This window comes from Orcinus orca, chromosome 11 (genome assembly GCF_937001465.1).
Source record: "Orcinus orca chromosome 11, mOrcOrc1.1, whole genome shotgun sequence".
Lineage (NCBI taxonomy): Eukaryota > Metazoa > Chordata > Mammalia > Artiodactyla > Delphinidae > Orcinus > Orcinus orca.
In genome coordinates this window covers 93,753,796-93,781,327 of record NC_064569.1, presented here as the reverse complement: position 1 = coordinate 93,781,327, position 27,532 = coordinate 93,753,796, and the positions used below count along the sequence as shown (strand labels likewise).

At 57.2% G+C, this 27,532-nt stretch overlaps 1 protein-coding gene across 2 annotated transcripts; it reads left to right on the top strand.

The window, feature by feature from the left end:
* The first annotated feature begins 5,704 nt into the window (after window positions 1–5,704).
* On the top strand, window positions 5,705–27,242 carry PDGFB (platelet derived growth factor subunit B). 2 transcript variants are annotated; one of them, XM_033405099.2, is made up of 7 exons: window positions 5,705–6,771; window positions 15,551–15,647; window positions 17,974–18,063; window positions 19,610–19,815; window positions 21,233–21,374; window positions 25,101–25,254; window positions 25,635–27,242. In XM_033405099.2, exons 1-6 carry the CDS (start codon window positions 6,709–6,711, stop codon window positions 25,226–25,228), a joined length of 726 nt encoding a protein of 241 aa, XP_033260990.1. In that variant the 5' UTR covers window positions 5,705–6,708; the 3' UTR covers window positions 25,229–25,254; window positions 25,635–27,242. The 2 variants fall into 2 exon arrangements, with proteins under 2 accessions (XP_033260990.1, XP_004279544.1); XM_004279496.3 differs by having other exon boundaries at window positions 5,707–6,771; window positions 25,104–25,254.
* Window positions 27,243–27,532: the final 290 nt, after the last annotated feature.

Genomic DNA, 27,532 nt, shown 5'->3' with positions numbered 1-27,532 from the left:
GCAGCCTCTAGAGTCCCCCGCCCGGTACGGTGGGGCATCATTCATGAGGCTCCTTCAGCAAGGGGTCCAGACCAATGCCCACCAGAGGGCCCGCCCCAGAGAGGGGTGGAGCTAGGCCAAACTCTGTGGGTGAGTGAGGGCAGGGCTCAGGTGAACTGGGCACTTGGGTGTTTTCCTCTTCGCCTGGCTGGCAGATGGGCGCAGATATCCAGAGAGTGGTGTTGGCACCAGCTGCCGAGGCGCAAATCCCAGCCCTGCCCCCACTCATCCCTGATCTTGCAGAGCTGCCCCAGGCCTTGGTTTCCCCATCTGTAAAATGGGAGTGATCACGGCTCCTCTCTTGAGGCTTAACTGAGTGAATACACCTGAAGGGCTTGGAGCGAGTTGCCAAGAAAGTGAGTGCCATGTAAGCATTTGCTCTTATAAACATTGATGAAAAACGTGTGACTTTTACACTGTGGCTGGGTTCCCACTCTTTGCACAGGCCCTTTATGTTTCCTGCAGTTCCAAATATATTCCTCTGGAAAGCTGGTAAGGGTGTGTGTGCTGTCCTAGCTGGACCCCCACCAAGGCGGGCTGCCTGTTACCTGCCTGTCCCCATCCCTTCCAGAATTCCTAGTCAAATCTTCAGCAGCCGGCAGCCAGGACACCCTGCTTCGGAGAGGGCTGGCTAAGCCAGATCCTGCAGGCAGCTTCCCAGCCCTGGGGTGGTGGGTGGGTTCCGGGGGCCACGGCGTCCAGCCCTGCACAGCCTCCTTCATCTAGCTTGCGACATTTGTTTACTTTTCTGCATGCAAAGTGACATGAAAAGCTCGGCGGCTCTGATCCAGGCCACACAGGGAGGCGTCATGGAACGGGGAGATGGCAAAAGTGCGGGTTTGGGCGTGACGGTCCTGGATTCAAATTCCGACACTGTGACTTCCTTGCTGGGTGACGCTGGGCAAGCTAGTATCCCTCTCTGAGCCTTAGTGCCCCCTCCCCCAGGTATGAACACGATGACAAGAGCACCAGCCCTCCAGGAAGCAGGTAAGGACACAACCAGCCTTGTTCCTTTGCTGCTAAAATGGTAATAATTGCTGTACTTCTCTCCATGCTGTCAGTTCTGGTAAAACTCTTGGCCCAGGGCCTGGCCCAGGGCGAATGCTCTGGAAGTGAGCTTGTCACAATTAGCAGGGTGCTCCAGGCCCAGCAGGTGAGCACCAAAAGGTGCAGTGAGAATGGCCCTTCTCTAAGGGAGAGCCAACCAGGTCCCGGGTAGGTCATCTCCCAGCCTGTCTGGCCCAGCTCCCCTCACCCTGGGGCGCTTCGCTCCATTTCCAGCCAGCTTCCAGGACAGGTAGATCAGAGCTGCCCGTCCAAACATCCTCTTCCTTGTCTGGAGACTGAAGGAGCTAAAAATGCATTGCCTTGGCCCCGGGAAAACAAACACGACGCTTCCCTTGCCTTTGTATACAGGACACAAGGCCCAAGGCCGCAGAGGCAGTGCGGTGGGCTCCTCCAGGCTTCCCTAGGCCTGGGGGCGGGGGGTCTGTCTATCTGCCTTCCTGGGGTCTCTTCTGCCTCCTTGTTACTCACGGCCACAGTGGCCAGGGCCTCGCCAGGGTGGGGCGGTCTCTAACAGAAGTGGTGGGGCACTAGGTGAGGACACCACCCCCGCCCCCCGCCCCAAGGTGACAGGCGTGTGGCCTTCCCAGCTGTGCACTCCACTCCTAGCCCTGCCCCTGGAACTCACAGGTGGGTGTGTGCGTGCACGTACGCGTGCAGCTTGGAGTGATAATAATGATCACAGGAATAACCGACAACGTACTTGGAGTGCCCGCTCCTGCTTTCCACACAGGATGTGTTGTAACTCATTTCACTCCGTAAGGTAATTACTATAGTCATCCACGTTTTACAGATGAGGAAACTGAGGCTCAGAAAGGTTGAGTGACTTGTTCAAGGTCACAGGCTAGTAAATGGCAGAGCGGGGGCTTTGAACCCAGGCAGTCTTTGCTGGGAAGCCTTGTCCCTTGCCCTCTCTGAGCCTCAGTTTCCTCATCTGTAAAATGAGCACATGCGATGTAATACCTCTCTCCCTGGGTGACCGTGAGGGTGAAGCAAGGGCAAAGGCCTTGCTGATGGGGAGTCAGGGGACCGGCCAGTGAGGGGGCTGGGGGAGCTGATGGCAGCTACAGGGCGTGGGCGCAGAGGATGCCCTTTGCCATCATACAGCCTGGGCTGGGGTCTCAGGTCATTTGTGGCCTGGCCTTGGACTGTTCCCAGTTTGGAGGTCCAGTTCCTCTTCCATCAAGCTGGGAAAAGCAAACTTGCCTGGCATGGGTGTTCCCAGGGCTCCCGCAGCAGAGCGGCGATGCCCAGGACACATCATTCCCACCCTTCTGGACTTGAGGGCACAAGTCTGCCCGCGGGATTGAAGCCAGCTCTTTCCTCAGCCCCTAGCCCCCAATCCCATGGTGTGAGATGCTTTAAACGGACGAGAGCTTAGGTTGCTCTAAACGCAGTCCAAAAGCCCCCAGCCTTGGGCAGGCCCCCTCCAGCACCTAGCTGAGGGCTGTGGCCCCTCGTTTTTCCACGTGGCTCAGACCTACTGGGAGTGGAAGGGGTGAGAGTTATGGGAGTGTGGCCCCCCACCCTGCAAAACCTGCTCCCAGCCCTCCTGGAAAGGCTGATTCCTCAGCAGCCCCAGTGCCATAGATGGGTTGGGGTCTTCCCGGGGTCTGTGAGGGCAGTGCCCCTCAGATATCCTGTGCATCTCAGTTTAGAGGCTCATGTTACAAGCTCCCCCCCCACCCCGCAACTCGTTCCACCCTTCAGGCGGGTGGAACCAACAGGCCAGGAAGAAACAGGCAAGATGTTTACTCATTCATTCGTTCCTTCAGCAGACATTTATTGAGCAACTATTGTACGGTAGGAGCTGGAATGGGTGCAGACCCATAGCTGGAGTCTAGTGCTAGACCCATATACGGACAATGACAATACTGTGGGGGACGTGCTCTGGGGACCCAGAGCGAGCACCGAGTCTGGGGGCTCTTCCTGGAGGAGGTGTCGGCTAAGACGAGCCTGACAGGAGGAAAAGGAGGGGGTGTTCTTCCCCCACCCTCAACATGGGCGTGGTGTCTGCAAGGAGAGGTGCTACAGAAAGGGGTTCTGCTCAGCACGGCATTCAGGCCCAGGTGCCATGTGGTCCCTGCTGCCTCTGCTGTCCCAGTCCTGTTGCTTCTAACCAGTGTGCAAAGCCATCTCAATTTACGTCTGCCTCACTCAAGAGCCGGGCGGTCCCAGAGTGCCAGGAGTGGCTCTCCTTCCCCTTTCCTTTTCCCAGTGCTTGACACAGCAAACCGTAGGTGCTCGATGCTGCCGCTCCCAGGAGCCCTGCCCCATCACATCCCCCCTGAGGCCGAGCTGTGTGCTCCCTCGTTGTGCTCCTACAGCACTTTGTATGCGAGTCAGAGCTCACATTGGTCCAGCACCCTCAGCTGGCAAAGTGCTTTGCGCGTATTCGTGTGTTTGATGCTCACCGAAGCCCTGTGTAAGAAGTGTCGTTGCGGTCATCGTCATCGCCGCCAGGACACAGCACGGCATGGTGGCTGAAGCAAGTGTGTGGGCTCTGCAGCTGGACTACTTGGGTTCCAGTCCTGACTCCACCACTATGTGACCCTGAACTCTGTGGCTATGTGACCTTGAACAAGTTGCTTCACCTCTCTGTGCTTCGATGTCTCCATTCATAAGAGTAAACATATCTCATTGGAGCATTGAGAAACCACGTGCAGAGTAGGAAGAACACCACCAACCATAAGGCACCTCAATAATAATAGTGGTGGCTATTGTCAATTATAAATAAGGATACAGAAGATCAAAGTCAAGAACACCTAGCTGTCCGGTGGAGCAGGCTTTTATCTCTAAGTCTCTAGACTTCAGATCTTGTGTTTGGGGATTATCTTCCTATCTCCCCCACCCCATCTCCCTTGTCACCCTGTCTCCTAATTTATCTGTTTATGCGTCTGCCTGTCCTTCAGCATGGGGGCTCCTCCAGGGCAGTATCGGCATCATGCCGTCTCCCCAGTGCCTGGAACAGTGTCTGTGCCGGTGTCTGAGGGAACACGCAAAAGCTTTGTTGAAGGAATGATGTACTCCGTGTCCCAGGCATCCTGCTCTGTGCTTCCACACGGATTACTTCATCTGAGCCTCCAGACCACGCTATGAAGTAGATAGAAATCTTTCGACAACTGTATTGAGCTACAATAAAGCACTTATCAGTCTAGATATGTGTGAATACTCGTGAACTCATCATCACCAGCAAAAATGACAAACATTTCCACCACCCCTAAAAATTTCCCATGCCTCTTGGAAATCCCTCCCTCCCTCCAATTACAGTTGTCTCTCCAGTGTACAGGGAAGGAAGTCGAGGGACTGAGAAGTTGGCCAGCAAGTGGCCGTTGCAGTATTTGAACCAAGGTGACCTGCCCCTGGCCCGCCTCTTGGCCACGGTGCCATGCTGCCTAGGCAGTAATGGGCAGAGGGCGGGTGCGTGTGGCTGTTTGTAGAGAGGCCCTCCTGGGACATCCGCCCTCCCTGCTGCCCCCGCTCAGGGCCAAGAAGACAATTCATGAAGAGACGGTGAGTGTGCCTGTCTCAGTGACTAAGGGTGTGTGCACACGTGAGGAGCAGGCTGCCACCCCGTAGGGATGTTTGGGTACAAAGGGCAGATGACACAGACAGCACAACGGGACCAGATAAAGGTGTCCTAAAGCCAGGAGCCGGGTGATGCGGTGCGTGGGTCTCGTGGTGGGTGCTGGGCTCAGCGTGCGAGCGTGTGACTCTGTGACTGTCAGCGTATGACTGCTGAAGGAAGGGACGTAGCAGCTCCCGGAGCTGGGGGGCGGAAGGCGTTAACTGTGTGAATGCTGGCATGGGTGGGGGGCCCTGGGTCTCCAAGCTCTGGGCTGAGAGAGGTAGTAAACATCAGGGCGACTGGAGGATCGTGATGGCGGCCCTGCAAGGATGCTGCAGGGTTGTGGAGGTTTGTGCGACTGCAGTTCAACAAATTCAAATTCAACCAATGCCAGCAACGCCTGTTGTGTGCCAGGCAACCAGCTAGGAGGAGGAGACGTGCACCCAGCTTTCAGCTGAATGGTACTGGCTGCAGGGTTTGTGTGATCACCTTGTGGCTTTTTGGGGGCTGGCTGCTTTTGGCCCTTTCTGCCATTAAGTCCTCACGATAACCCTATCCCACTTTGAGGCAAGATGGAGGAGCACAGAAAGGAAGTGACTTGCCCAAGGTGACCCAGCTACTCAGCACCAGGGCAGGATCTGCAGAGCCTGAGTCCTTCACCACCATGCCTGTGCTACGGTGCAAATGTCTGGTCCTGGAGGTGCGGGCTTGCACTTCTGCAAGCCAGCGGCCTTGGAGACACCCCTGCCCCCAACCACGTGGGCTAGAAACCAGGCCACAGACACTGTGCTGAGAGGCCCAGCGTTTGGTTGCTCCTAGCTCTACCTTCCCAGGGACCAGATTTCTGGGCGGAGGGGCTGCTGGGCTTTTGGAAACCCCTAGGCACCCCATCCTCGCCTCAGGCCCTCCAGGAGCTCCCGCCCCCCTTCCCCCCTCCCGGTACTGACTCTCGGCCAGAAGAGGAAAGGCTGTCTCCACCCACCTCTCGCACTCTCCCTTCTCCTTTATAAAGGCCGGAACAGCTGAAAGGGTGGCAACTTCTCCTCCTGCCGCTGGGAGCAGCCCGCCTGCCTCCCCGTGCGCCCGCAGCCTCCCCCGCTGCCTCCCTGAGGGCTCCCCTCTGGCCGCCAGCGCCCATCTTTCATTCCCGAGATAGGGATATTTTGCGCGCACACACAGACACACACGCGCAAAAAGGGGGGAAAAAGCCCACCCTCCAGCCTCGTTGCAAAGAGAAAGCCGGAGCAGCCGCAACTCGCAGCCCGTAGAGGACGCCCAGAGCGGCGAGCGGGCGGGCAGACGAACCGACCGACTCGCGCCGCGTCCACCTGTCTGCCGGGCCCGGTCCAGCGCGCAGCGGGCACGACGCGCGCGCGGAGCAGCCGTGCCCGCCGCCCGGGCCCCGCGCCAGGGCGCACACGCTCCGGCCCCCCCACCCGGCCCGGGCGGGAGTTTGCACCTCTCCCTGCCCGGGTACTCGAGCCGCCGCTGCAAAGCCAACTTTGGAAAAAGTTTTTTTGGGGAGACTTTGGCTTTGAGGTGCCCAGCTCTGCGCTTTCCGACTTCGGGGGCCTTTCCAGAAAATGTTGCAAAAAACCTAAGCCGGCGGGCAGAGGAAAACGCCTTTAGCCGGCGAGCGAAGACGAACCATCGACTGCCGTGTTCTTTTTCCTCTTCGAGGTTGGAGTCCCCTGGGCGCCCCCACACGGCTAGACGCCTCGGCTGGTTCGCGACGCAGCCCCCCGGCCGTGGATGCTCGCTCGGGCTCGGGATCCGCCCAGGTAGCGGCCTCGGACCCTGGTCCGACGCCCAGGTCCTCCCCAACCCCCCAACGACGGAGCCCGGCCTGGGGGCGGCGGCGCCCGGGGGCCATGCGGGTGAGCCGCGGCGGCGGCTGCAGCGGCCTGAGCGCCTGATCGCCGCAGACCCGAGCAGAGCCCACCTCCCTCCCCAGCCCCCGCCCCCCACCCTGGCCGCGGGGGCGGCGCGCTCGGTCCACGCGTCCGGGGCCCCGCGGGGCCGGGCCCGGAGTCGGCATGAATCGCTGCTGGGCGCTCTTCCTGTCTCTCTGCTGCTACCTGCGTCTGGTCAGCGCCGAGGTGAGTTGCGACGGCGGCTGGGGCTGCTTCGCTTCATTCATTACCCCCGACCCCTACCCCCTGATCGCCCCCTCCTTTCACTGCAGTGAACTTTGGACCCATGCAGCCCCTGGGTCTGGCGCCGGGCGCTAGGTGACCTCCGAGGGCTGGGACGCGAGGTCCGGGAGGTGCCAGGCTCTAAGAGGAGGGGGCAGCGGTGCCTTTCTTTCCCAGGGGCGATCTCAGATCTCCGAGCTTTTAGACGTCAGGGGAAGGTGTGTGTGGTCCTGTCTCCCACCCCTCAGGAACCCGAGAATAAGCCCCCTTCTAGCCCAAGGGAGAGGGCTGGGGTGGTGCCGAGGCAGCAGGCAGCGCGTCCTCCCGAGCCCACTCCGGCTACAGCTTAGGTCCTGTCCCGGACCCGGCTTGCACGGGAGGTGCGAGCTCGCGCACCGGTGGTGGCAGCCACTCCAGTCTTCGGCGGGGGTGTCCGTCCCACCCTGGCTCCAGCTCCCGGTCGGGCTGGGTGCCCTCGGGGCCCGTGCAGGTCTTGCCCGGCCTCAGAGTGCGGTGCAGGAGCAGCCTGTGTCTTGGGCGCAGTGGGTGCCGAGACAGGTTTTGGGCACTTGGGATTAGGGGAGGAGTGGGGGTCTTAGGGAATTCAGCCCCCGGGGCGGTGTGTGCCTGAGGTCGCGCCATACCTGCGCCCGCACCCTGCGAGAAAACGCACCTCTCTCCCCCGCTCGCAGGGTGCGGAGCGCGTCGCCTGTAAAAGCCTAGCAGAGCTGGGGTGTAAAAACGTCTGCGGGAGCTATCAGATTGTATTGAGTCCCCCGCACCCCTCCCAGCCTCACGTAGCAGTGAGTTGGCAAGTCTACCCGGAATCCAGGTGGGAAAGGGGGCGGGGCAGCGAGGAGGCGCGAGGTGCCGGGGAGAGGAGGGCAGCGGGGAGCGCGGCGTGTCTGGGTCCCGTCCCGCCTCTGCTCGGCCGCGGCCGGCAGCCCGCACTTCGCCTGCTCCCGGGGAGGGCCGGCCCCTCTCGGCCTCCAACGAGGCTTAGGAAGGAGGAGGCGGCGGCGAAGGGGTTAAGGTGAAGAGCTCCGAGGCCGCGGCCGGGCCTTGGGCCGCCGCCAGCGCAGGTTGTTTTGACCACGGAGGAGCCGTCGCCGTCTCCTTTTGTTCTCGGGGCTCCTCGAGGGCCGCCGGCAGCCCGCCCTGGGGCCCCGCCCTTCCGCGGCCACCCCCTGCGGCCAGCACCCGGGAGGGAGGACGCGGGGCTCAGCCCGGCAGCCTACAGGCTCCTCCCGACGCCCCCTCCTCTCTGCTCCCGCAGCCCCCCTGGGCCGCGTCCAGCTGTTGCGAAGGGGGGCGCCGGCCGGCCCCAGCTGCCGCTTTGCCTCGCCGCGGGGTCTGGGGGCTGGGCCCGGTGCCAGGGCGTCCTGGGAACGGCGGCGCCCCCGTCGCTGCTCTCCGCAGCCCACCCCGCCCGGCCCCCCGACTCGCTCACTCACCCCACGCATGCACACTCTTGGCCGGAGGCGATGCTGCGCTCCGGCGGGCGGGCGGGTGCGCAGAGCGACGGGCACGCACTACCGCGGCCGGGTCGCGCGCCCGCCGCCGCCACGCCCGTGCACACGCGGGGCACACGCGCGCGCACCGCATACACACGTACGCACGGCCCCTGAACACGCAGCCTGAGCACACGTGCGCGCACACCTACGCACGCACATAGGCATGCACGGCCCCTATACCCCCATGCACCAGGTGCCCACCCCCGCGCAACAGGTGAGCCCACCGTGGGCCTTGGAACCTAGTTATCTCTGCAGCGACCCCGTTTCCTTCCTGGGTACTATGAGGGGATGGAAGCAGGGACCCTCCCGTCAGGTCCCGGCTCCACAGCACCCACTGGTTTTTGCCTGGTCAGGTCAGCTCGAAGCCCCTCAAGCATTATCCTTCTGTGGTCGCTTTTTAAAACCATGCTCGTGTGGCCGATAATGGGGGGCGCTGTGATGTTCAGAGTTTTTCTCCCTTCAAATAAGCCCTTCTTTGAACCTCCAAGACTGGATGACCCTGAATGGCTGAGGGGGTTTCCCACCCCTGACTGTTCTATCCTCTTTGGGGATCCCAGCCCGTTCTGGAGAGGCTGGGTGACAGCTGGAGAAGGCCTTCCCAGGCCTGCCCTTTCCATTTCCAGCTTCATCCAGCAACTCCTCCTCCTTTTCCAGAGCCCCAGGGGTATGAGTGTTTGGTGGGGAGGCTAGGGCACGGAAGCTGGTGCCTTTCTCCTCACGTGAGTCACAGCATCCTTGAACATGGCCTTCAGGAAGCCACAGTTGTGTAGTGCTTTGCAGTTTACGAAGCAATTTCCTGCAGAGCCTGAGTAAGCCTCAGGAGTCTCTAAGGGAGGAGACCTAAAGGGAAAACCTACTGACATGGGAGCCAGTCCAGGAGGGCTTGCTGGTGGAGGTCGCCTTGGGATTGGCCATGTCCTTGGCATGCTTGTACTGAGCCTCAGGTGGAGGCCTCAGCAGCTGGGAAGGAGGGACGGGGAGCTCTGAGGTGGGGCCTGGCTGAGGGTCGGCGGAGGCCCATAAGGTCCCATCTCCATCAGCTGAGCTGGCTTCCGGGAGGGTGACTCTCCCTGTCATGTGATGTCTCTGGCCTCTGCACCCTTCTGCCGAGAAGGAGTGAAGGGGCCCGCAGACCTTCAGTCACCCGGCTTCTTTCTGGTTTGCTAACGGCCTTAGGTAGTGGGAGACTGACTTGCTGCAGGTTCGGATCAAACAGAATTTGGAGGCTCTGGCGCAAGACCTAGGAACAGTGTGTGTGTATGTGAGAGAGAGATTGATTCAGCAGGAGTGTAAAGCGATGCTTGCCATCGGCCTCAAAAGTCCCTTTCAGAGTCTTCCCTCACCCCGCCCCCACTGAAATGCCCTTCTAGCACAACTATTTTCATTTTCTGATTTATTTAGTTGTTTATTATATGTTTTTTCTCACCAGAGTATAAACTCCCCTAGAGAGCTTTTGTCCTGGTCACCACTGTCTCCCCTGCTTAGAACGGTGCCTGGCCCATGGTGCATAATCTGTAAATATTTGTGGAAAGGACAGTGAATCCTTGCGGGGGCGGGGAGGGAAGGACCAGACGCGTATCTAGGGCTTGCTAAGTGCTTTGTAAACGCGGCCTCATTCAGTCCTCCCGCAGGGCAGCCAGCGGTAGCCATGCTGCCCTCCAGTAGAAGCATCTTCATTTGAGTGCCCCTGCATCGCTCCCTCCCCCCACCCCCTTCTTGAGAGACAAGCACTTCTTTCTTTTCCATGTCTTGGTACTTGGACTGCCAAGATTAGACTGGACAGAGAGAAAGAAACAGAAGGAAAATTAGATTGCAAAGGTTCTGGGTATCTTGAGCTGGGCCTCAGTCTATACCATCTACAAAAAAAAAAAAAAAAAAAACCGAGAAGGTTGGATCAGCTCAGAGTCCCCCAAGAGCAGCAGAATTACCTGGCCTTTTGAAAATGCAGATTCCTGGGCCCCACTCGGTGCTGGGAGCTGGGACCAGGGGTGGCTGGGGTCAGCGATTGCGATGTGCTGCCAGGGTTGTAATTGCTGCCCTGGCCTCTCTCTTCCTGGTCTAACAGTTTTTCTGCTGGAGGGAGACGCAGGAGCCCAATGGGGGGCTGGGCTAACAGTAATAGCGGAGGGTCCCAGGAGCAATACGGCAGGGAAATACTAGGTGGGAAAGGCTGGTTCTAAATGGCTTCTGCGGTCTGCCCAGAGAAGGCTTCTTCAAAGGGCTTGGCTTTGGCATTGACTCTAAATCAGGCCTGAGACTCCCAGGCAGGCGGGCGCTCTGAGGCCTTCTCCCTCTGCCAGCCACGGACAACGCCCCTGCTTGCTTGGGCCAAGCCCGTGTTGTCTCCCTCAGCTGAACAGCAGGCAGGCTGGGGAGTGTATATCTGTGTGTACAGCTGGGGCCCAGGCGGAGGGTGGGGTCCAAGCCCCTTTAATCCTCCAGCCCGGCTGGGAGCAGGTAATTCACCTGGCCTCAGCTAGCTTGTGCCCTTCCTACCTCGCGCAGCTGACGTTAGGGGTGAGGTGGGGAGGAGGCTGTTTGCCTTGGCTCCCACGGCTGGCTGTGCCCCAGCTGCCTTCTTGCCACGCCCTCGCCCTGCCAGGAACCCCAGGCCTGAGATCTGGGGCAGCTTCATCAGGGTGCCTTTCCTATCTCCGAGGGGGAGCTGCCCACCTTAAGGAGGCTTCTAGAACCTGTGCCCCTGAAACCCGGGCTCCGGGCTGCTCACCCTCCCACACCTCGAGTAACCTCTGACCCCCAGCAGGTGCCCATGTGAGCCTCTCCCAGGGCATTGCATCCTGGAGCTGACCACAGGCTGAATTTGCCCATCTCTCAGCCACCCCCAGCCCCGGAAGGGACCCACCCACCAGCCCACAAGGCCCGAGGCAAGTGCCAGTGTGGGGCTCAGGTGTCATTTCCTGTGGTCCGGCACGGGGGACAATGCAAAGCCACATGCTCTCCACCTACCCACCATCATCCTCAAAAATGTCCTGCCCTGCAGGCCCTGCGCATGCGTGCTGCTCGCTGCTGCCCTCAAGGAACCACACTGAAGGAATGCATGGGGATCACAGCAGGACTCATTAACTACCCATCATTTGCGGGCTGCTCTGCTAGGTGCGGTTCTGCCTCCCAGTAATGCCGCTGAGGTATTATTAGCCCCATTTAAAAGATAAAGAAGCGGAGGTTGTGTTAGTTTCTACTGTATAACAAAGTGAATCAGCCATATGTATACATATATCCCCATATCCCCTCCCTCTTGCGTCTCCCTTCCACCCTCCCTATCCCACTCCTCTAGGTGGTCACAAAGCACGGAGCTGATCTCCCTGTGCTATTATATACTCCAATCAAGATGTTAAAAAAAAAAAAAAAGAAAGCAATTCCATTTATAATAGCATCAATAAGAATAATATACTTAGGAATAAAATTAACAAAAGGAGTATAAGATTTATACATTGAAAAGTACAAAGCATTGTTGAAAGAAATTTTAAAATATCTAAATAAAAAGAATGACATCCATGTTCATGGGTTAGGATAGTAAATACTGTTAGGATGGCATTAATCTTCAAATTGATCTACACATTCCACTCAATTTCTATCAAAATCCCAACTGGCTTCTTTGCAGAAATTGGCAATTCAGAATTCATAGAGTTATGCAATCATTGCCCATTATTTAATTTTAATAATACTAATATGCACCCAAAGAGAAATATAAGAATTTTAATAACAGCCCTATTCATAATAGCCTCAAAATGGAGACAACGAAAAATATATCGAGTAAAACATATAAATAAATTGGGGAATACTTATTTAATAGAATGTAAATGAATGAACCACTACTAAATACAGCAACCTGGATAAGTCTCACAAACATAATGTTGAACAAAGAAGCCCATTACCAGAGAGAACATAGTTCAGAATCAGACAAACCTAACAGTAATAGAAACTGGGAACAGGAATAGAAACTGGCCACCCTTAAAAGGAGTTGTGACTAAGAGGAGATGCAAGGAGAGCATCTCAGGTGCTGGGATGGCCTGTTTATTTCTCAAGGTATGTGTTTACTTTGTGAAAATTCATTAAGCTGTATACTTATGACCTCTGTACTTTAATGTGTGTATGTTACACTTCAATAAAAAGTTGGACTTAAAAAAACAAGAAGCTGAGGTTTTAGGTTGTTAAAAGCCTGACTCCAAGAACCCAGGTTTCCCTGGCAGCTGAAGCCCTTGCTTTGTCTCCTACGGAGCTTTTCCATCTCCTCACTGTGGATGTTTAGGACCAGAGAATTCTTTATTGTGGAGGCTGTCCTGTGCACAGAAGGACGTTTAGCAGCCTCCACCTACTAGATGCCAGTAGCATTCCTCTATTTATAACCACCAAAAATGCCTCCAGACATGACCAGTGTCCCCCGGGGGCCCACTGGCCCCTGATTGAGAACTGCTGTTCGTGACCCCTGCAGGGTGGGGAGCTGACAGAAACCGAGGTTAATGTCCAGGCAGCTCCATGGCACTGGGAGGGAGGGGCCCACTCTGCCACTTACGAGTCGTGTAGACCTGTAGCTGTTTACTGAATTTTTCTAAGCCTCAGCTTCCTCATCTGGAAGATGGGAATACAAAAAGTGCCAGGCTCTTGGGGTTGGTAGTTGGTACAGCATTTAACTCAGTGTCTGGCCTGTAGTTAGCACTTCACAGAAGTTAGCTGTGGTTTTAGTGTCAAATCCAGGGGCTCTCAGGGTGTTCTGGGCATCCAGTGGCCAAATTACTGAAAAGCACGTGCAGGAATGGCATCTGCTTAGAAGAAAGTGGACCCTTTAGGAGGCAGTGTGCTCGGGGGTGGTCCTCCTGGTGGAGGAGGGGGGGAATCATACAGGAGACAACTCCAGAGACAAGGGGAGAGTCCTTCATGCATGTTACCAGTATTTATCGAGCATCTACTGTGTGCTTCTCCCACCTCTCCCGTCTGTATCCTGGGCTCTTCCCCGCTCAGCCTGGGAGGTTGTGGGTTTGTTTCCATGAGACGGCATCTCCTTTGCCTCACAGGCTGGGTCCGGGGCATCTGCTAGGTAGGCCTGTTTGGGAGTCTGCCTACTCTGCCTGGCCGGCAGCAGCAGCGGCAGCCAGCTCTCCAGGGGCAAGGAGGTCTTGGCACGAGTGCTCTGTGCCATTTGGTCCTGGGCCTTTGGGCCCCTCTCCTGGGGGGTTAATTGAATCATTACTCCGCAAGCAGCCTGGGAGACCTGGCTGGGGACCCCACCCTGGGCTTTCCTCTGCTGCTTCTCCCGAGACCCCCAGGCAGAATTAGAATTGAATCAAATATTTTCAACCCCTTCTATTTGCAACTGAGAGCCAGGATCAGAGAGGGGCGGTGGCCAACCTGAGTTCACGGGGAGGTTAGTAGTGGTAGAGGTGAAACCCTGCTCTTTGGACTACCAGATCTGGGGCAGACAAAACCCTCAGGGGCAGTGGCCTGCCTTGGGCTCCACTGGAGACCAGCCAGCCGCTTTCCGTTCCGTGGGTTGGGTCCTGTGTCCACATTTGGAGACCACCAAAGGCGTGGTCTCTCTGGGTTGGAGGAGGCAGGCCACGTGGAGGTGGGAGAGGAAAGTGAGGGGCAGCTGAGTTGACATCCCTCCCCATCTCACACACGCATCCCCTGGTTTCCCGGCTGTGCCGTCGTGGACCCCCAGCTCCCAGCCAAGCTTACTGCTAGACCCCCACCCTTCTCTCCCTAATACCTCCCGACCACCCTAGGCACCAGGCAGGCTTATAAGCTCCACGTGCGAATGAAGGAACTCAGCTCAGAGCTCTCAAGGAAGTTGCTTTAAGAGCGGACATGGCCACACTCCACCCTGGCCTTCTGACTCCAGGGCTGACTCCAGCGGCCAGGCCCACGTGTGGTGGGACCCCTGGAGGAGGTGTTGACAAGTGCTAGAACCTGATCAGTCACCAGGCCCCTAACAGACCTTTCGGGGAGCACCCCGGGGACTGGCCACGAGGCAGGGCGAGGGCGGCGTTCCTTCCTCGAGGCAGCCTGTGGGAAGCCTCTCAGCACTCCAGTCTTTGGAGTGTTCAGTGCACCAGCTCGAGCAGGGGTGCCTCCCTTCTTAATCCAGGGAAACTGAGGCACAGACTTGTGTAACCCAAGGTCAGGCAGTAGTAAGTCAGGTCTGCTGAAACCCTCCCCAGGGGCTCCTCCCACAAGGCGGAGCCCTCCTGTGTGTTTACGTGTGCACGTGCATGTGTCTGCATGGGTGTGAGTTCGGACACGCAGCAGATCTTGTGCATTTTCTTTGCCCCGAGGCACAAGAAAGAGGCCCTCGCCTCTTTTTCAAGACCTTTGGCATCAGCCCCTCAGGTCTCCCTGGACCGTGGTGGACGGGGCCGTGACATTCCTACGAGGGCTGCTCTCATGTTATTGTAGGACCTGTGATTTCCCTGGAGGAAGCCCGGTCTCCAAATGGGGCCTGTTAAAGTGCTTATTAAGTTTCAAGTGTTTTTGGCAACAGGCCAGAGGGGCTCTAAAAATAGGGTTTGGTTGGGCACGGGGCACTGGGGAGCTTTCAGGGTTCCCCACTGTATCTGAGGATTCCCTTCCCTCCTCTTTTGAGTGAGAGACTGAATAGATAACGCTAGTACATGTGGCCTCCTGAGACCATCCAGTTCTTCAAGCATCTGTTAAACACCTTGTGTACCCAGGAGGCTGGGGGTACAAGCTCTGCCCTCAGAAAGACCTGGATCTGAAAGCAGGTTCTGCTGATAATCGGCTGTAGGATTCCGACAAAGGATGTCGCCTATTTGAGCCTCTGTTTTTACCTCTGTCAAATGGGGATTATTCGATCTCCCATGACAAATGCTGGCTGCCTTTAGCTGTCAGGCGTGGAGGGGAAGCAGAGAGAAATCAGAATGTTGGAGCCTCCAGAACCTGTATGTGATGGGGGGACAGATGCATACGATCAAATCTAACTTAAAGCAAGCTGAGGTTCTGTGTGGGGGGAGGGACGCAGAACTGAGCTGCATCTTAGAGGCTGCCACAGGTTCTGGTCCCGGGCCTTTGTGGTCCTGGCTGTCAGGCCCCCCGACCCCTGCCTGCCCCCAGCCTGGCTGTCCATTTGTCCGTGGCCAAGGGGCCCTATGGGAACTTGCCATAGGAGGGAGTGTGTGCGTTGGTGGGAAGAGGGCCACGGCTGGGAAGCCCTTGCTCCCAGCTCACTTGTCCCCCCTGTGTCTGCCTGGCAGGGGGACCCCATTCCCGAGGAGCTCTACGAGATGCTGAGTGACCACTCCATTCGTTCCTTCGATGACCTCCAGCGTCTGCTGCACGGAGACTCCGGAGGTGAGTGGAGCCCTCGTCCCACGCTCTGGCCCTCCGCTGAGTCCTGGGGAGCCGGGCGGGCATCCCCGCTGCCAAGGGGGGCAGGGCATCTGGCAAGGGCATCCCCGCTCCCTTGGCATCCAGAGACCCAGAGGCCTGTGGCAGCCCCGCAGGGCTTGGCCACACCTGTCCCAGGCAGGCCTGGGTAGGCGGACGGGTTGCTACCTGGGATGTGGGGTGTGGCGGGAGAAGCTCCCACATGTGGCTCTGGCGGGGTGCAGAGGGTGGGGTGCCGAGAGGAGGGGCCAGGGAGAAGGTACCCAGGGCATCTGCCGCATGTGCATCCGGGTGTGGACCCAGCCGGGGAGGGAGGTACCAGAGCGGCCCTCTCCCTGCCCCTCCGGCCGAGGGCCCAGTCTCCAAGGTCTCCGGGGGACACCTGGCCCACACTAGTGGGCAGCCCTGCCCTTGCCCAAGAGCGCGCTCAGCGCATGGGCACGTGCTTGGCGGCACACACGTGGCGGGGCTGGGTCGGGAATGTATTTATAAACGCTGCCTTCAGAGCAAATTCCATTCTATTCTAACCTCTGGCCTGTTCCCTGGAGCCCTGGTCGGCAGCCCCCCTGCACCCCCAGCTCCCCTTCCCTCTGGGGTTTTGTCTCTTTGTCACTTTGTAATCCTTGCCCAGACTGCTATCTACGGGGGACAGCATTTCCTGCCTTTGTTTCCTCTCCCCGTTGGGCCCCTGGCTCCCTCTCAAAAGCATTCCCGGGCCCTTTCAAACCCGCCTGTGCTGGGGGCTGGCGAGGCAGGCGGGAGGGGGCCCCAGCTGGGCCCACCTATTGTTCACCAGGCCCCCCGCCCCACGTCTCCCACACCTCCCACCCCATGCCCGACTGGCCAGCCCTAGTCAACACAATGGGGCAACTTCCAAATTTAGCCTCTCTGCTGTTTCTTCCCAAGGCCCTTGGCCCTCACCCTCGGGCAGCCCCTGTGTACCCCGGGTGGGAGTCGGGAGCTCCGAGATGAGGTTTTCAATAGCAGGCCTGTTTCAAGGTAACCGTGTGGCTATTTTTTCCTAATCAACTTAACCTTTCCACAAAGCACATCTTTTCCCCATCTCCTCCCCACAAGGGACATTCCAGAGATGGCAGAGAGAAAGGAAGGGAGTGAGAAGGACAGACAGACGTGCTGACGCAGAAGCAGTAGGCTAGACGGAAAGGCACCAGTTATAGCACAGTCTCCTCCAAACAGGACCCACTGGGAGCCTGCACGGATGAGCTGGAGCTTTGTCCTGGGCAGGGCCAGTGGGCCGGTGGGCTGGGGAGACAGCAGGAGCGTGAGGTGCTGCATGGAGGGAGCAGGGCTTGTTCTCAACCCCCGTAGTTTATTTGCTGGCGCTGCAGCCGTCAGGAGATAGAAGGGGCTGCCCACAATTCGGTGAGGAGCTCCACGTCTCTGCAACCCTCACTTCCCGCAGCTGCTCCGGCCGCCATCTCTAGAGAGAGGGATGCGTCCAAGGAGTGCCAATGATGCTGAGATGAGGGCCACCCAGGATAGAGAAGGGAGCTGTGGTTTGTGACTTTAGGAATAAATGGACAACTTAGGGCAGAAGTGGGGCAAAAGGTTAGGGGGAGAGGGACAAACACGGTGAAAGACTGGGGGCTGGAGAGAGACTAGGGCCAAAAAGGGGGCAGGGCAAGCGCTCCCCCGACACCCACCCCCTGCCCCACCAGGCCTGGCTATTCACCCCCTGTCTCTGCCTTCAGCCTCCACCCCCATCCCTCTCCTTCCCTCCCTCTTCCCCGCCCAACTGGGCCATTGTCCGGGGCTCCAGAGGGGCTGTGTCCAGGGCATGCCGGTCCCCCCTGGGGATTCTGGGAATTTCTCCATTCAGCACTTCCTATGGGAACGCTGGGTGGAGGGGCACTGGAAACTGGCCTTCAGAGCTCTGGGTCCTCACCCTGCCCTGGAGGCCAAGGAGGGTTCTCTTACAGTAGCAAAGGGGGTTGGTTATTTTTAACTCCATTGACATGGGCTCTGTCCAAATATGTGGTTGAAGGGCCCGGAGTGGGGCTGACGATCCCTTGGCGATGCAGTCAGGGCCCCACCACCCTCTGGGCCCCATGGCCACCCTGGGGCTTGTCTGGAGGGGCCCGTGCTCAGAGCTAGGACCCTCAGGTTTACAGGGAGCCAGAAGGGGAGACTGTTTTCTGGAGTGGTGTGCCGGCGCAGGGACGGGGAGGGAAGCAGTCCTCCCGCCTGCCCTGGAACCCACAGCCGAGCCCCCAGAGCCGTGGTCGAGCCAGCCAACAGTTTGCAGCGTGTGTCTGACCTCCTCTTACAGATGAAGACGGGGCTGAACTGGACCTGAATTTGACCCGGTCCCATCCTGGAGGCGAGCTGGATAGCTTATCCCGCGGGAGAAGGAGCCTGGGTAAGACTGAGGGTGAGAACGGTGGCCTCTCAAAGGTGGGAGCCAGGGAAGAATTGGGGATGCAGCCAGCCCGAGGCCAGAGGGCCTGCTCCTTCGTGCTGACACTTAGGACCGAGTGGAACTGAAGGAGCACAACCATCCTTAAATACCCTCTACCGAGCAGCTAAGTCATCATCCTCCCCCCACCGACTCACAACTGTTTTCTAAATATAGTTCGTTAAAACCTCATTGGTTCATTAGTCCAACCTTGGAGGTAGAGATTATTAACCCCATTTTATAGAGTTGAAAACTGGGGCCCAGAGAGGGTAGAAAAGCAGCTGGGGTCACACAGCTAGCAAGTGGTGGGGCTGGGATCCTAAGCGGCTCTTCTTGCTTGAACCCAGTGCCGCTGGCAGGCTGCACGTCTCCTCTGCAGTGAAGTGCTGTGCCTGTGACAGCAGGCGTGAAGCAGAGGAGGGTGCAGGTCACTGGGTCCCACCGAAGCTTTCTTAGGGAGGCGGGTACCCGCTCCAAGCCCCTCTTCCTCTCTGCCCACCTGCAGCCCCCAAAATTCTGTAGACCATGGCTGGGGGGCCCGCCACATAAGAGTCAGGTGGCCCGAGTTTCACTCTTTGTGAATTTGGGCAGCTAATTCAGCTCTCCGAGCCTCAGTTCCTCTACAGGTGAATAATGACAGATGACAGTCGCCCCAGCATTGACTGTAAGCCTGCTGTAGGCCAAGTTTCACTTACTCCTTTGATCGGCAAGTACAGTATAGGAACTGTTATTTTCCCATTTCATAGGTGAGGAGACTGAGGCTTGAAAGAAGCAAAAACGTAAGAATAGATTACAGTGTAAACAGCAATGTGAGAGTGGCTACAAGATAATACACAAGTAAGGGCCACATGCCAGGCAAACTCATAAACATGTGAAATCATCGAATAAAATGGTTGAGGGCTGGCGGGAGGAAACTGACGTGTACCCCACGCCAGCGCTCTCGGAACAATCTCACTTGATCTTTACAGTGGTTTTGGGGTGTAGATCTCATCATCCCCATTTTTATTTATTTCTTTGGCTGCATTGGGTCTTCGTTGCGGTGCGCAGGCTTCTCATTGCTGTGGCTTCTCTTGAGGCAGAGCACGGGCTCTAGGCGCTCGGGCTTCAGTAGTTGTGGCTCACGGGCTCAGTAGTTGTGGCTCCCAGGCTGTAGAGTGCAGGCTCAGTAGTTGTGGTGCACGGGCTTAGGTGCTCCGCGGCATGTGGGATCTTCCCGGACCAGGGCTCGAACCCGTGTCCCCTGCATTGGCAGGCGGATTCTTAACCACTGCGCCACCAGGGAAGTCCCTGATCATTCCCATTTTGCACATGGGGAAACTGAGGCCTCAAGCCTGTCAGCAACCTGCCCAAGTCCTGTGGCTGGTAACCCTCCACACTGGGGTTGAAGGAGATGGGACAGGCCAGCATTTCTGAGGACGAGCAGTCCCAGAGGGGCTCCGCGCTGAGCTTTCCTGTTGATGGGGCTTCTGGACAGGCCCACCACCCTGATGGAGGTCCCCGTTCCCTCCAGGTTCCCCGACAGTCGCTGAGCCAGCCGTGATCGCCGAGTGCAAGACACGCACCGAGGTGTTTGAGATCTCGCGGCGCCTCATAGACCGCACCAACGCCAACTTCCTGGTGTGGCCGCCCTGCGTGGAGGTGCAGCGCTGCTCCGGCTGCTGCAACAACCGCAATGTGCAGTGCCGCCCCACGCAGGTGCAGCTGCGGCCCGTTCAGGTACCCAGGCCTCAGCCAGCCCGAGGGTAGGGGGCGCGGGACTTGCTGACCAGGCTTCGGGGGGCGTCCAAAGGCCTTCCTGGCGGGCTCCGGGGCTCCGTCCAGAGAGGGCCGATATCGAGAAGCTCCCTCCCGACAGGTGTGCAAAGGCCGCCCATGGGTCCGCTGAGGCCATCCGGGCTGCGGTGACCATGAGCCACAGACAGGCCCCCGGGGTGGGGCCATATGGAAAGGATGCTGCCTCCTCCTTTACAGGGATCAAATCCCCAAACATCCCTGGAACAGACAGGTCCACAAATACATCGGATGCTCAGAACGTTCTGGGCAGCTGTTCAACTTCCCTCAGAGATCTCCCCTATTCAGGGCTCTCAGTTTTCTTCAATCCAAACAGAGAGAGGCTCAGCGAGGTGCCCCAGCACCTTTAACACCTGCGCATCTCCCTTTGACAGGTCGTGTCTTTAGCAAGGAGGGCAGAGAGACCCCCCCCGCCCCCGGCCAGGCAACAGACCCTGCAAGAGCTGGGCCAGCCCCTAGCAGAGAGTCAGAATGCTGAATCCTGTCCCCTTTCTGGAGAGATTGGGTGTACACTCTGACTCAAGGGAAATTTTAGAGTAGAGGACGTCCTGGGGAGCTCCTGGTCTCACACGGGGCAGGGCAGGGCCAGAGAAGTCTCAGCTGTCTTCTGATTTACGTGGAAAGGTTTCTGCACCCCTGGGGGCAGCCTGGCCCCCACACCAGCTCAGGCTGGGCCGAGCTGCTGCTGGGCGGTGGGCACGCCTCTCCAGGGCTCGGGACCGGCTTGGTGCTTCCCACCTACTCTTGCCAAGCGCCCTGCCTACCTCATCACACTGCCCTCCCCTATGGTCAGCCGTGGCCTTGCCTCGTGCCCGCCTTCCATCCCAGGCCTGGGCCTTGGGCCCAAGATTACCAATGTCACTTTCTACCCCGGTGCCCACTGTCATGGTATCTCCTGTCCCCAACGCTGCCAGCTCTGTGGATGGACACCTGACAGCTGACCTCCCCCTTCCCGCCTCCCTCCTGGATAAAGCCTCCCCCCACTTCCTTCCAGACAACCATCTCCCCGCCTCTGCTGCAGCCCCTGACCTTGGCTGGCGCTCAGGGAATGAGGACACCACAGGCCCCACGCTTAACCGGGAAATGCCTTTCTCCCTCTCTGGGGGATCTGAGGGGGGCTGCCGGAGACCAGGTCAGGGGGGCTTGTTTTGATGGAAAAGCTACGAGAAGAGCAGAGGGCAAGGTCCTGCCATTGTTTGGGCCAAAGCGTCTACCCTGCTGCAATCCAGGCTTTCGAGGAAAGATCACCGCAGGGGATGCTGGGTGGCAGAGCGGGCAGGCAGCTCTCTCGGCCCCTGCCTGTGTGGTCTTACGGAGGCACTTTGGTGGTTCTGTCTTCCAGGTAAGAAAGATTGAGATTGTACGGAAGAAGCCAACCTTTAAGAAGGCCACGGTGACCTTGGAGGACCACCTGGCGTGCAAGTGTGAGACGGTGGTGGCACGAACCGTGACCCGAAGTCCCGGGAGTTCCCAGGAGCAGCGAGGTAACCGCCCATCCAGGGTCTGCCTCTAGTTGCTCAGCCCCCTTCTTCTATGGCAGGTGCCGGGGGCATGCTGGGGGAACTGGATCTGGCCTGCCCCTGGTTAAGTTCACCTGAAGCCTTCCACGTCACTGACAACGATCCCAGTTCCTCCCCTGCCTGGGAGGCCTTATGTGAGGATGTAGCCCCCTGTTGGCCCTCCGGCCTTGTCGCCAACCAGTCCCCCTCACTTATGCCACCCCAGCCAGGTTGGCCTGTTTGAGCGGCCAAATAAGTTTCTGCCTCAGGGCCTTTCTTTGTACACGTCACTCTGGCTGAAATTCACTCCTCCTGGCTCTTCACAAGCCTAGGTCCTGCTCTTCACTTGGGTCTCAGGTCAGAAGTCACCTCCTCCGAGAGGTCTGCCGGCCGCCCCATCCAGAGCAGCCCCCATCCCAGTCTTGCTACCGTAGCCCCCTACTTTGTTTTGCGAGTGCATGAAATGGTGGGAGGAACCATGGCCCGAATGAGAGAACGCCCTAAGGCATATATCGTAACCAGATATTTGATGACTTGTCCTGGGGAGGAGAAATCAAACTAATTCCTTGTAGCCTTGATGAGGGAATTAGGACCAGTGGGGGGGGGGGGAAATCACCAGAGAGAGATTTTAACTACATATATGCAAAAGCTGGTGATCAGTCAGGAGTCCAAGATGGAATTGTCTGCCTTGTGAGGTGGTGAGTTCTGTGTTCCGGGAGGTATGCAAGTAAAGGCTGGGCAACAATGTAGCAGGGATGTGACAGATAGGGTTCAAACGCACGGATAAGTTGGAACTGGAATTCTGTTCCTGTCCTTAAATTTCACGAATTCACAATTTCAGGGGCAAGTTTGACTTAAAGAGTTGAAAGGGACTAAAAAAATGGTCCAATTGCCTCCTCTACATTTTATGGAGGAGGTGCCTGAGGCCCAGATAAGCTGAGGTCTTGCCCAAGGTCACACAGCCAGTTCCAGGTAGGGCATAGCTAGAATTCAGGTATCCTGAAGTTCTGTTATTGGCTCTTCCCTCACCCTGACGGCTGTCACTGGCTCTTAACTTGCCTCATCTTTCTTTTTTTTTTTTTTAAGGATTTAAAAATTTTAGAGCTAGAGATGATCTTACAAGTCAGTCCTTCAGTGTTACTAATGGGGCTGCTGGAGCACAGAGAGGTTAAGGGACTTCATGAAGGTAGCACAGCGGCAAAGTTGAGCCTGGAACCCAGGTCTTGGAACATCTAGTTTGGGGTTCTTTTTTTTTTTCGGGACGCGGGCCTCTCACTGTTGTGGCCTCTCCCGTTGCGGAGCACAGGCTCCGGACGCGCAGGCTCAACGGCCATGGCTCACGGGCCCAGGCGCTCCGCGGCATGTGGGATCTTCCCCGGCCGGGACACGAACTCGTGTCCCCTGCATCGGCAGGCGGACTCTCAACCACTGCGCCACCAGCGAAGCCCTACTTTTGGGTACTTTTGACTGTATCTTGCTGCCTTTTCTCCCTCGAGGAGAAAAGTAAGGATCAAGTGAGACTCATTAAGTTAATAGGATTAGATGAGCATAAAAAAATCATGCAAGTGACTGTTTGGATTTTCAATAACTTTCTTTGGTTAGGGGACAGGACAATCTCACTGTCATTTCTTACTAACAAGCCTCCTGAAGACAGGGCCATCTCAGCCTCTTCCTCCTGTTCTAAGAGCTGAGCTGAGTCATGGATGACTTAGGAAGGCTGAGAATTTGACAGCTTCAAACTGACATGTTGTAAATTATTTGTAGAGTTAATATGGAGAATGACTGCCGTTCAGGAAAAATTATATTCTTCTTTATGTTTAGAATGGGGTTCTTTTCACTGCCTTTGTTTCATGTGATTTTCTGAACCAGTTTCTTAGGAGGCATGTTCAACCACTTGACATGTAGGTCTTGTCATTTTAGTTTCAGCATTTTGGCCCTGGGTGACAGTTCCTGTGGCAGCTGGTGGTGTGGCACGTGTGATAGTCAGTGTCAGACCTCCTGGGCTCAAATCTCTGCCCTGTCACTTATGAGCTGAGTGATGACCTTGAGCTTTTGCTCAGGCTTTTCCCAGCCCAGCGTCCTGCTGGTGGCCCTGTCTCTGGCCCTTCAATGGCCCTCTTGGGCAGCCTCCCTCAAGTGAGGACCTGAGACCCCACTGAGTTCCTAAATTTCCTACTTGCAGCAGTGGGGTAACTGCCTCATGGGAGCCTGTGTCTGTGAGGTGGGAAGTCAGGTGTTGGCCCCAAAGTAGCTGGGTGGGCTGGGGAGAACTCTGGAGGCTCCCAGGAAGAGCCAGGCCTTGAGCCTGGCAGAGAAAACTTTCATTGCTAGGGTGTCTACCTAGGAGCCCAGGAGGAAGAGAGACATAAGTGCTCATATTAACCAAGACTGGCAGGCACTGTGATTTACAGCCCAGTGGTTGAAAGCACGGATTCCAGAGGCAGATTCCTGCATTCAAATCCCAGACTTTCTGTCTCAGTTTCCTCATCTGTTAACTGTACAAACCTAGACCTGCTGTGAGGATAGATAAGCTTAGAACTTTGACAGGTGCATGCTAGCTAAGGGTTTCTGGCGATTTCCATGTATTACCTCCTAAACCTAGGGGCCAGGGCTGCTGTTCTCAGTTTTAAAGATGTGGGAATTGAGGCACAGAGAGTGTATGTGACTTTCCCCAAAGCATACAGCTAACACTTGGGAGACCCCAGTTTGGACCCAGGTGGTCTGGCCCACCCAACTGTACTGCCTCTCGGAGTGGCTAGGGCCAGGCAGGTGACAGGTACAACGGAGGGAAAGGCCCAGGTCAGTGGGGGAGGGGTGTGGTTATGCCCGAAGCCTAGTGGCTCCCGCATCCCATGACGGGAAGAGGCTGAGGTTGGTGGGAGGAAACCTCAGTAGGGGGTCAAAGGAAGGAAAAAAGAAACAAGTGAATAAGAGCAGCTGCTGTTTACTGATCACTTCTCTAAACTTAGTGGCTTAAGACAATAGTCATTTTCTACGCTCTCTCCGTCTGTGGGTTGGCTGTGCTCAGCTGGGTGGTCCTGGTGGCATCTCTTGCAGTTGCAGTCAGTTATCTGGAGGCTGCACTAGGAGAGCTGGGCCTCTATCCCTCTCCCTGTAGTCCAGGGCCTCTCCTCCCCATGTGGCTCCCACATGTGGCAACCCCAGCAGGCGAACCAGACTTCTTATGTGACAGCACAGGGTTCCCCAAAGTGCAAAGGTGGGAGCTGCCAGGCCTTCTTAAGACTCATGCCTGGAACTGACCAGCACCCGTCTGCCTCATTAAATTGGTTAACAGATCCAAGTCCAGTCCAGGTACAAGGGGCGTGGAAATCAGGGGCATATCAGTGGGGTAATGACAAAGAGCTTGAGGCCAGAGTTCATCTGCTCTCCTCTGTGTTTGCCAGCATATTGTCAGTTATTCCTTCCACTAGTCCTATGAGGTGGGCAGTTTGTTATCCCCATTTCACAGATGGGGAAGCAGAGGCACAGAATGGTTCAGTAATTGTCCCTAAGGTACAGCTGGTGAGTGGTGGAGTTGGGACTTGAACTCAGGAGGTCTGGCTGGCTTCAAATCTAGACTCCCCTCCCACCCCTTCTCTCAGCCCAGAGGATATGGGGAGGTCTGTGGCAGGCCTTAGTCAAGGGGATAGACACCCCCAAATCCCCGCCATTGTTCATCCACCTGCTAACCAGACCTTTCTTTCTCTCAAGCAGCCAGGACGCCCCAAACTCGGGTGACCATTCGGACGGTGCGAGTCCGCCGGCCCCCCAAGGGGAAGCACCGGAAGTTCAAGCACATGCATGGCAAGAAGGCGCTGAAGGAGACCCTCGGAGCCTAGGGGCATCTGCAGGAGAGTGCGGGCAGGTGAGGGCCCGGCGGGGAAACTGAGGCCCAGCACCCTGTGTTCCTTCTCCCTGGCCTGTGGCTTTGGCTGAGGAAGGGGTGGGGGGCAGAGGCATTTTCCCGTACAAAATCCAGGCTCTAAGCCTTGATCTCCTCTTCCAGTTATCAGTGGAGTTTTTCCACGGCACAGGTGGGGTGAGGGGCTTTAGGGACCCCTGCCCAGCTGTGTCTCAGGAGGCCCTAAGAGGATGGGAGGTCTAAACCTCAAATCTTCCAGCCCTGAGCCCTGCTGGAAATCAGGGGCAGCTGGTCGACCCCAGCTCCCTGCCCCCGGTTGCCTGAAGAGTGGGATGGAGCCCTAGGCTGTTTCTGATCCCCGTGTTCCTCTGCTTGGCCTACAGGGTTATTTAATATGGTATTTGCTGTATTGCCCCCATGGGGTCCTTGGAGTGATAATATTGTTCCCCTCGTCCGTCTGTCTCGATGCCTGATTCGGACGGCCAATGGTGCTTCCCCCACCCCTCCACGTGTCCGTCCACACTTCCACCAGTGGGTCTCCCCTCAGTGGCCTCCAGCATCTTGCCCAGAAGCTCAAGAAGGAGATGAAGGACCTGGACTCCATCGCTGTCTTCCTCTCCTGACCTGGAGAAAATGGGATGAAAGTGCAAGAGAGACTGATGGGGTCGCTGTTGGGGGAAAGGAGCTTCCTTCTCCAGCGCTGTGGACTGGCCTGAAACCCTGCACGTGGGCCTGAGGACCTCTCAGCATGGCCTGCCTGGTCCCTGGACCCGCAGCCAGCTCTGACGGGAGCACCCCCAGGCAGGCCAGGGTACTCGTACTCCTGTGGCTGAGACCATGTTGGGGAGCATAGACTGGAGAAAACCCCCTCCTGCAATGCCCAGGCCCGGTCATCTCCCCTTGGTTACCTCTGCTCACAGTGGCTTCTTTTCATTTTATACGTTTGAATTCTTTGAAGATGCGGACTCTTCCAGGCAGGGGTGGCCAGAGCACCAGGCAGCCGAGTGCCCTCTCAGACGGGTTAGAGATGAAGTTTGCTCCGGAGGTGGATGGAGATGGTGACCTGGGCATGCAGTGCCTCCTTCCACTCCCCCTGTTCACTTTTTCATCTGTTTCATCTCTCTACCTCCACCCTGTGTCTCCTCCTGTCCTGACCCTTCAGTCTGCTCCACCAAGGGGCTCTTGGACCCCTTATTGAGGCTGCAGATAACTCCAGTCACTGCTCTGAAGGACAGAAGACCAGGGCCCAGGGCGGCAGGGGGCCTGCCTGTCATATCCCAGCCCAGCCAAGACTGCCATGTAAGGTTGTACAGGGTGTGCACTGCACAAGGGCACTGCATGCAGGGAGCACAGGTCACACACAACCGTAGACATGGCCAATTTGTATATTTATTATGACAATTTTTTGGCAGATGGAGGTAAAGTGTCTTGAGGAAAGGGATCCTTTTCCTAATTGACACAAAGGCTCTGTGTGGACTGGCTGTGCCTCTGACCCAGCCCGCAACTTGGAGCGGTCAGACAGGACTGAGCCCTTGGTGGGGGACAGGGGAGCAACACTTGTCCCTGTGGCCTCCATTTACCCAAGTCCTCAGCTCAAGCAGTCTCCCCTTTAGGCGGGTGTGAAAAACCCGAGAAAGTCTCCAAGGGTAGGGGGTAGCCCTTGCTCCGCCCCTGCACACGCGCCTCTTCTTAGATCTTTTTGAGTTCCATCTCTGGTGGCTCCTCCCAGGAAACCAGCTATTGGGCTGGGAGTGGGGGAGAAAAGGGAAAAGATCCCCAGGGCCCCCTAGGGGTGGGGTCTGAGCTCCCACCTCCCTTTCCACCTTCTACTGCACTTTCCCCCCTCCCCCCATCTCCCAAATCTGCTTCCTTCAGTTTGTAAAGTCGGTGATTATATTTTTGGGGGCTTTCCTTTTATTTTTTAAATGTAAAATTTATTTATATTCCGTATTTAAAGTTGTAAAAAAAAATAACCACAAAACAAAACCAAATGGATCCGCTGGAGCTCTGTCTGTTGGCACTGCGTGTGACAATTACCCTTTGCGCATTGGCAGGCTTTGCCGACAGCTTACAACGGGTTCCTCTCGCTCTGGGAGACTCAGGCGCAAACTCATGCGCGCCTGCGCGCGCGCACACACGTTCACACATGCATGCGCACACGCCGGCCCGCGGCTCTGAGAGAGGCTCTGTCTGGGAGCCGGTGAGAGCCAGACAGCGCGCTCTGTATGGCTTGGTCCCGCTTGCAGCTCCTGATACCTGGACCCCACGTCCCTGTGCTTGT